Below are 10000 nucleotides of genomic sequence, written 5' to 3' on the forward strand. Positions count from 1 at the left end.
TCAGTCTAGCTTTGATTGGTTTTAGTGTTCATTTTTGTCCTTTTAAATTGTAATATGGATTAATGAGGGGGGCGAGATTAAACAATGTTTTTTAAAAAATTGCAAAAATAGCAGATCTACTCACAACAATCTTGTAGATCTGCTATTTCAGATTTTTGACCGACAATTTTTGGAAGAAAATATTCGGCTTGTAAAATACTGACAAAGACAATGGGCCGGATTCCATATTTTGATCGTACCGGCATTTACGAAAATTCCTACATTAGTAGTTTAGATTCACTAATGTTTTACTGTTGCGATTTTAGCGGAAGCTAAAGGAAAATTGTGGATGAAAAATGGGTCCGGAATAGATCCATTCCCCATTCTGACGTATATTAGGGATATATTAATCCAAAGGACACATTTCCCCTCAGTATAGATCAATAAGATCTGGTCCATAAGCTAAGGGATAACAGCGTTCCACATGCCCTGGATTACAACATCATCTTTTACCTCGCTAAAGGTGAGCAATGTTCAGCAGTAGAAAAGGCTTATATAATATCCTTTCCATGTTTATTAGTCTATTATTTGGCGGTGAGGTTAAACGTTGTAAACTTCTTTAGTCTCATTACGTTCAGCTGATCCATCATGCAATAGAGGGACTCGCTTCCAGACAGAACAGATGTGCAAGTTGTCTGTACATCTGTTGCGATGCGACACCGACATCTGTATTTTTAGACGAGAGACGAACTTCTCCAGCACCAGAGTTGCCAGATTTTGTGAGAGAAATAAGCAACCAGGTCTATGACAATAAGCCCAAAAGAAGCAACTATAGGTCCTAGGGCACTAGGCCATATTACAACTGCAAACCATAATGTAAACATTCTGCAATATTCCACATTTTCTTTCAAGATTTGTTTGAAAGGGGCAGATCTACAAGCTCAGAAAGTGTCGCATTGTGACGCGTTGTGAGCTTGTAGATGTGCTATTTTCAAAAACTATTGAAAGAAAATGTGGAATATTTGGAAGATTTTTGAAACATTCTAACAACACCAATCTGGTATGGGGCTCCCTGGCACAACACATTTTCAGATGAGGGTTATATATATAGTTCAGCCCACCTTGAAACCATGGGACCCACGTCAGCCCCACATAAATCGCCACGTTGGGGCCCACCTAAGGCCCAAGTAAAACCCACTTAAAGCCCACATGGGCAAACCCAGTTTGGCCCAGGTAGAACCCACTTAGAGCCCACATGGGCATCCTAGTTAGACCCACCTCTGTCCCACATAGAATTGCCTAGTCGGGGCCCACCTAAGGCCCAGGTAGAACACACCTAAATCCCACATGGGCATCCCAGTTGGGACCCAAGTGGATCCACCGACATTACCCAGTTGGGGCCCATATGGTTTAGCCTTTTTGAAACCATGTAGGACCCATGTGGGCGTGCTGGCTGGGTAGGGACAAATAGGCTACATTAATTTACTCTAATACCCCCCCCCCCCCTCCTCGTCCCAGGAGGAGTTCATCCTCATGGTTCAGCCCGCCAAGACCAAGGAAGGAGGAGGAGGAGGAGGAGGAGGAGGAGTGACGAGGAGCGGGGGAGTCAACCACACTGCCAAGGGTTACCTGGAGGTGGGGGGGAAGGGGAGCAGAGAGGGGGAGGGGCAGACCGCACGGGGGGAGGAGCAGGAGCAGCAGCAGGAGGAGGAAGAGGAGGACGAAGAGGAGGGAGACGGAGTGGACGAGCTGATCAAGTTCTGTGTGATCGAGGGGAGTCTGAGGAGCGAATGTCTGGAGTAGAGGAGGGGAGGGGAGGGGAGGGGAGGGGAGGGAGGGGAGGGGAGAAGAGAGGAGAGGAGAGGAGAGGAGAGGAGAGGAGAGGGGAGGGGAGGGGGAGAGGAGAGGAGAGGAGAGGAGAGGAGAGGAGAGGAGAGGAGAGAGAGGAGAGGAGAGGAGAGGAGAGGAGAGGAGAGGAGAGGAGAGGAGAGGAGAGGAGAGGAGAGGAGAGGAGAGGAGAGGAGAGGAGAATTTCATAATGGTTGTATGTTTTATTCAAATATTGTTATTAATAAAAATGACAAAACACATCATTGAGTCATGACTATTTCTACATAACAGTCTTATAGCATATTAGTTATTTCGGTGTCTTTGCACATTCAATCTGGGAACCCATTCGGGGGAAAAAAGAAAAGAAAATGTTAGCAGAATCTTCAGAGATTAAAGGACTAGTTCACAACAAAAAAAACGTATCTTTTATCAATTACACACCCCATGAAGCATTGAATTCATGGAGAGGTTTTAGTTTTTGTCGCATTCCTGAGCCAATAATTTGATGACCAGCAGGCTCTCCGGTAGGAGACTTGCTGAGTCTCCATTGAGTCTCCTACCGGAGGCTCTGCTGGTCATCAAATAAGCTAATCAATGTCTAATACAAAAAACGTTCACTTTTAGACCAGTTATTACGGAGGTCTAATAGCGGAGGTCTAATAGTCCATGGGTCCCAAACTTTTCAGCCTGCGACCCCAAAATAAGGCGGCCATTGACTCGCGACCCCACCTAAACCTGGAGGTAATTTATGCACATAAACTTGCACGTTCAGTGCGCATTTGAAATGTATTCAAATGGGTACTATTTGTAATCATTTTAGGTTGTATTTCATCCATTTTGTTGAATTTAAAATTAAAATTAAAATAAATTAAAAAAAGTTGTTTTTTTCTTTCTTTTATGACCCAAAATAATTTCGCGACCCCAACTTCAGTCGTCGCGACCCCAACTTTGGGAACCCCTGTAATAGTCGACTATGGCCCACTGGACAGGCACATGAATGAACCCAGGAACCCTAATAGTCTGTGTATAATGAGAGGAATTCTGGTCTTCAATTCAGTTCAAGCAGAGTCAAGCCACTGTCTGGGGTAAACTCTCTCAACAAAATATTCAACAAAAGTGAAATTCCATTAGATACCTAGAAATCATGGGAAGTCCCCCCCCCCCCAGCTTATCTGGTTATCATTTCTGTGTCTTTATCATGAAAGACGTGTTGCCTGGCATCAGGATATGTCACCCAATCTGTTCACTGTGTGAGTCAGGTTATCTAAAGGTCAGGAAAGCCTTAGTCAAGCCGTTTTACCTTTTAACCACATGAACTGTAGTATCCCTATTCTGGGAAGGGAGAATGTTGCCTGAAAAGAGAGGGGAAAAAAGATAATATATCTTTTAGAAATTCTTCTGAAATCTGAAATCTGATATTTAGTGTAGCCTAGGATACGTCACTGTTTTCAGGCCCAAGGACCCTTAGCCGAGAGAGAGATGAACCAGGGACTATGTATAGCAGTGGTTCTCAACCAGTGGTCCGGTGACCACCAATGGTCCTTGGGGGGGGGGGGGGGGGGGGGGGTACCAGGGGGTCACATACAGTAGCGTCTCTGTATGAGTTAACATACAGTAGCGTCTCAATCATGTTAACCACTTAACTTTGGCTATTCAAGAATAGCAGTTATACAAGCTCACAGTGCGGCACCGAGTGCCGCACTGTGAGCTTGTAGATCTGCTATTTTGGAAAAATCTTGAAAATGTGTGCAAATCTTTGAATATATATATATTTTTAAAGTGAACATTTTTAACTCAAATCTTTGCTTCTGGGGGGGGTCCCTGGCACAAAACATTTTCAGATGGGGTCTGCGGCCAAATGTATATCAATTTAGGGGTCCTTGGCATGAACATGTTTGTTTGTGGTATAGGGACTACATATTGTATACAATATATATATTATGTTGCAGATTAAACTTTTTCATTGATTTCATAGATAGCTTCATAGACTTGTTTGACAGAACTATCATCAGTGTTGCTTAAATCAATGTTTGTTTGTTTGTTTGTTTGTTTACACATTATTCTTTCTACTAATATATTGGATTCATGTTAATGCGTATATGTTTTCAGACATTTATCCACTTAAACCCTCAATACTCAGTAAACTTGACCTTTGGGTCATGTCCCCTGGACTTTTTTGTGTTATCCTTTTAGTCAAAAAAATGTCTAGACTGTGCCTCGTGCTGTTTTGCATCTCTGTCTAATAAAGTATTCAATCAATTAATCACAAAGGTTTATTGTGGGTTTGCATGTTCCGCTGAGTAAAAGTATTGGGAAAAGTTCTGGTCATTATGACACAGAATCAAACTGTGAGACAGAGTGGAGGGATTCCCCAGTGAGTGAAAAGCTGGTTAAAAGCTGCCAGGCTAACATGCCATCCACATTCAACCCTTCAGGATACAAGCCATATATATATACCTGCACTCACACTACTCTACATACAACCAGCTTGTACCAAATAGATATACTATAATACAGACCTGCATTCACTATTATTCGTATTATTCGTATTATTCGTATTATTCGTATTATTCGTATTATTATATATATTACAAACTCTCTACAGCATTCTTCTACGATACATACATTTGAACACTGGGCCCACAGACAGTGTTAACCAGCAGACGTTCACATTACCACTGCTGCTGATTCCATATTAACGCCACAGTTTGACAGAGAATTCTAGCTTAGCTTATCTCTGCTACTCTAAAGCTTATCAGTGAACCATGGTGGTCTCTGGCGGTCTCCTCCAGTGCCTGGGTGCACCGGCGCCACGCTGCCTCCTGCTGGCGCTGCTACTGGCCTCGCTGGGCAGCTGGAGCCTGGCCGAGGCGGCTCCAACAACACCTCCATCCTGCAGGGACTCTGAGCTGAGCAAAGACCTGAGAGAGATGGGGAAAAGCCTCGAGGTAAATGTATAAATATGTCTCTGCATTTCAACACACTTTTCACGTTGTGAGCTTGTAGACGTAGAGCTGCTGTTTTCGGTGAAGAGATTTGGTGTAAAAAAATAAATAAATAGGGGACCAAGTACAGACCAAAGGTCAAGGTTGATCAAGTATTAAGGATTTAAGTGTTTATATTAAATAACCTGAAAACAGGCATTAACATGAATCCATCACATTGATAGAAAAACACAGTCTATGAAGCTACCTATGAAATTTGAAAAAGTTTGCAGCACAATTTTATACGATATGTGTAGACTGTAGTGGGGGGGTCCCTGCTTCATCTCTATGTCAGCTTAGGGGTCCTTGGCCTGAAAAACGTTGAAGACCCCTGCTCTGAACTCTGGCTGAAAGGCAATCATCATTTAACAGCAGGGACAGTGACATACACTAGCATTATGTAGTATATTGATACACCCATATGTATGAACGTCCATTTCACAGGATGTTTCCCCATGTCACCTGACCTTAGCTGACCTCCTGGGTCTGGGGCCCGCCCACATACACACTACATGGTTGGAACTTTCTCTCTGTCTGAAAATGTGTGTGTAAATGGTTATGTGTTTAATTGGTTGGTGTGTGTGTGTGTGTGTGTGTGTGTGTGTGTGTGTGTGTGTGTGTGTGTGTGTGTGTGTGTGTGTGTGTGTGTGTGTGTGTGTGTGTGTGTGTGTGTGTGTGTGTGTGGGTGGGTGTACTGTACATGCTCTCTGTGCGTGAGTTGCGTCATTGTGTGTGTGTATGTGTTCCAACCATGTAGTGTGTATGTGGACGGGCGTGGGACGGGTGTATCAATATACTACAGAATTACAACCCTGCCATTTCATCATTGTATGGGCAAGGGGCCACTTGGCCTTTGTGTTGCCAATTCTTTGAGGGGCATGAAGGCCATGTGCCAGGGCAGCGAGGCCATCAGAGGAAACTTGTGTTTTCATACATAGTACAACTATCAGTGAAATACATGAAAAATATGTTAAAGGGATATTTCACTTTCAAAACATTTATTATCTTTTCTTGTTTTACAGTCGCAGTCGTGTCCTGTAGACTGCAACTCAGCGTCCATCAGTGTAAGTCCACTTTGTCTCTGTCCAGGTGGAAACCTTGTATGTCCAAAAAACATTCCTTTATTATTTATTGTTATTATTTATTGGTCAAGAATCCTTTTCCCCCTTTTCCCATTTCCTTAAATGTTTTATATGTCAATGAATTGATAACCACTTAAAGGGATAGTACACCCAAAAAAAAAGTTTTTTTCTATGGATTACTCTCCGCATTGAGACTTGAATTCATGGTTATTTGTTTGTTTCTGTCACATTCCTAAGCCAATACTTTGATAACCAGCCGACCGGTAGGCAGCGGTTCCGGTAGGAGACACAAAGGAGGCTCTTTGTGTTTCCTGCATGAATTCAAGTGTCCATGGGGTGACTAATCCATAGAAAAAAGCCATTTTGGGGGTGAACTATCCCTTTAAGCGTTATTTTATATTTCGTCGCTCAAACAGTGAAAATAGCTCTTTTGTGTCATTTTCTTCCTTTTAGGAAATAAAATGCCGCTGTCTCACCTTCAGCAAGTCCTATGGGGTGAGTCACAGAGAGATACCGCCAGTTCAGTATCGTTAAATAGATTACAATTTACATAATATGTGTAACTTTCATAAACCTGATAATAATAATAATCATAATAATCATAATAATCATAATAATCATAATAATCATAATAATCATTATAATAATAATAATCATCATAATCATCATAATCATCATAATCATCATAATAATAATACCTATGTGCTTGCTTTTGATAGGGAAAATGCTCAGCAGATTATTTTATAGAAGGCCTGGAGAAGTTGGAGAAGTTGAAGTTCGAGGAAATTCTGATGCAAATTCTGGCGGAGAGAATAGACTATCTGAACGGAGTAAGTGGCTGGATTTTATGATTTAAAGGCAAGAATCAGTGGTGTAAAGTAATGAGGTTAATAATGTTCTCATCATGTCTATGAGGTTAATAATGTCCTCATCATGAGGTTAATAATGTCCTCATCATGAGGTTAATAATGTCCTCATCATGAGGTTAATAATGTCCTCATCATCAGGTTAATAATGTCCTCATCATGAGATTAATAATGTCCTCATCATGAGGTTAATAATGTCCTCATCATCAGGTTAATAATGTCCTCATCATGAGGTTAATAATGTCCTCATCATGAGATTAATAATGTCCTCATCATGAGGTTAATAATGTCCTCATCATCAGGTTAATAATGTCCTCATCATGAGGTTAATAATGTCCTCATCATGAGGTTTATAATGTCCTCATCATGAGGTTAATAATGTCCTCATCATGAGGTTAATAATGTCCTCATCATGAGGTTAATAATGTCCTCATCATCAGGTTAATAATGTCCTCATCATGAGGTTAATAATGTCCTCATCATGAGGTTAATAATGTCCTCATCATGAGGTTAATAATGTCCTCATCATGAGGTTAATAATGTCCTCATCATCAGGTTAATAATGTCCTCATCATGAGGTTAATAATGTCCTCATCATGTCATGTCTGTCGCTGCAGAACAGCTGTTTCTCCATCAGGACCTGGTGGTTGGCTGTCTGGACCACGTCTCTCCACGACAATTCCTGGAGACCCTCAAAAACCTCTCCCAACAACTCATCGCTCGTGGGAACAAGAGGAGAAAATAAGTTACTTAATGTCCCCATGTCCCTCCTGTTGGGGTCCCCCCAATCCAATCCCCCCCCCAGACCTAAACTATAGTGAAAATTGCAGATCTACAAGCTCACAACACGTTGCATTTTAATTGTTTTATTTATGGAAATTATTTGATTATTTTGTTTTATTTATGAAATACTTTAGTTTTTGTTTTTAATTGATGAAAAGTTGTGATTTCTTTTGTTGAAATTGTATTACATCTACATTTTAAATCCGTGACCACAATCTTCACAATTATTATAATGATATAAACTATGAAAGATGTTGGCCTGTTTCTTGGCTACTTCTAAAACATTTACATTTGTGAACTGATATCTGTCTCCATTCTGTATTTATTATGTTTTTGTTATTGCCCATTACTTTAATATATATTAAATAAACACTTTTACTAAACATTTGATTCATTGTTGCTTTGCTCGCTCAGAGCAGGACCTTAAGTGGTTGACCACGAGGTGTCGCCATAACACTCAGGAAGGGACGCTCCTCTGTCGTTGCACGGAAGCGTGAGAGAGAGAGAGAGAGAGAGAGAGAGAGAGAGAGAGAGAGAGAGAGAGAGAGAGAGAGAGAGAGAGAGAGAGAGAGAGAGAGAGAGAGAGAGAGAGAGAGAGAGAGAGAGAGAGAGAGAGAGAAAGAGGGAGGGAGAGAGAGAGAGAGAGAGAGAGAGAGAGAGAGAGAGAGAGAGAGAGAGAGAGAGAGTGCGGTGTGTGTGTGTGTGTGTGTGTGTGTGTGTGTGTGTGTGTGTGTGTGTGTGTGTGTGTGTGTGTGTGTGTGTGTGTGTGTCAGAGTGCTTGAGGAAGTCCTGTAGTGTAGCCTCTACACTGCAGTGACAAACGGATCCACACCTTCAATAACAGACAGATATGTAAGAATAAGTAATAAGTCATAATATCTACATATGTGATGATGCAACCTCCACCCAGAAAGGTAAGGTTGGTCTGTAATACTGATCACAACTCAATATGTTGTTGATAATAATGATGTTTAAAGGAGAGGATGAGGACAGTTGTCTATTGTGTTGTATAAGTTGTCTGGTCCTGTCTCTATACAGCAGACCTTTACTCACAGACCAGTACTCACATTCTTTACTTAAGTAGAAGTATCAATACTGCAATGTAGAAATTTACAAGTTACAAGTAAATGTCTGGAATTCAACATTTACTTGAGAAAAAGTACAAAGTATTGTGTACTTAAAATAGAAAGTATTCATTATGCATTATGCATGTCCCTATTTCACAAGTTTTCAAATGTATTGAATGTATAAAAATCATTTGAAAATAGCAGATCTACAAGCTCACAATGCGTCGCATCGCGACTCATTGTGAACTTGTAGATATGCTATTGTCAAATGGCCGAAATGTATATAGGGCTGAAGTGGTTAATGTGTGTTTTGTAATAATAATCAAAATCTACAAAGTAATAGTTTTCAAATAATTGTAGTGGAGTAAAAGTACAATATTTGCCTCTGAGATGTAGTGGAGTAGAAGTAAAAGTACTGAAAATTGGAAATACTCCACCACTGCCTACACGTACATGTTCATGATAACGAGTAAAATGAAAAATATATAAAATGAAACACATGATTGTGTTGCATGGAAAGACATCATAGATTATAGGTTAAATCATCATTTATTAATACAGACATAAAGGTGGAAAAGTGGTTTATATGAGTATTTGGCAGTAGTGTAAAGTTACTAAGTACATTTACTCAAGTACTGTACTTAAGTGCAATTTTGACGTATTTTTTACTTTACTGGAGTATTTCCAATTTTCTGTACTTTTACTTCTACTCCACTACATCTCAGAGGCAAATTTTGTACTTTTACTCCACTACAATTATTTGATAACTTTAGTTACTAGTTACTTTGTAGGTTTTGATTATTATTACAAAACATACATTAACCACTTCAGCCCTGTGTACATTTTATACACTTGAAAACGTATTCACATTCTGCATAATGAGTACTTTTCCTTTTGTACTTTAAGTATATTTTGATACAAATACTTTTGTACTTTTACTCAAGTACATTTTTAATTCCTGACTTTTACTTGTAAACAGAGTGTTTCTACGTAGCAGTATTGATACCTTTACTCAAGTAAAACATTTTATTACTCTTTCCCACCACTGGTATTTGGTTGCCTGGCTGGCTGGCTGACCACGTGACAGAGACGGCTGCAGATGGATGTGGCAACAAGCTCAGACAAGCCTCAAAGACCTCAAACCTCATTCATTTCAAACATATTTCAAACAGCTTTGCCTACACTCTGTGTCTCTGTGTCTCTGCATGTGTGTGTGTGTGTGTGTGTGTGTGTGTGTGTGTGTGTGTGTGTGTGTGTGTGTGTGTGTGTGTGTGTGTGTGTGTGTGTGTGTGTGTTCCTGTGTGTGTGTGTGTGTGTGTGTGTGTGTGTGTGTGTGTTCCTGTGTGTGTGTCTGTGTGTGTTCCTGTGTGTGCGTGTGTGTGTGTGTGTGTGTGTGTGTGTGTGTGTGT

At 40.6% G+C, this 10000-nt stretch overlaps 1 protein-coding gene across 4 annotated transcripts in view; it reads left to right on the forward strand.

Moving 5' to 3' along the window:
• The first annotated feature begins 8189 nt into the window (after positions 1-8189).
• Positions 8190-10000, forward strand: part of LOC308075428 (F-BAR and double SH3 domains protein 1-like) — a 22081-nt gene continuing 20270 nt past the window's right edge. For all 4 annotated transcript variants that reach the window (XR_013932197.1, XM_080415307.1, XM_080415305.1 and 1 more), the window contains exon 1: positions 8190-8438. Coding sequence is in view for 3 of the 4 variants with exons in the window: in XM_080415307.1 (XP_080271433.1) it covers positions 8415-8438 (24 nt within the window). In the remaining variant the exon portion in view is untranslated. The remainder of the gene's footprint in view (positions 8439-10000) is intronic.

The sequence above is a fragment of the Gymnoscopelus braueri genome, assembly GCF_963280865.1.
Source record: "Gymnoscopelus braueri genome assembly, chromosome: 20".
In the NCBI taxonomy this organism is placed as follows: Eukaryota; Metazoa; Chordata; class Actinopteri; order Myctophiformes; family Myctophidae; genus Gymnoscopelus; species Gymnoscopelus braueri.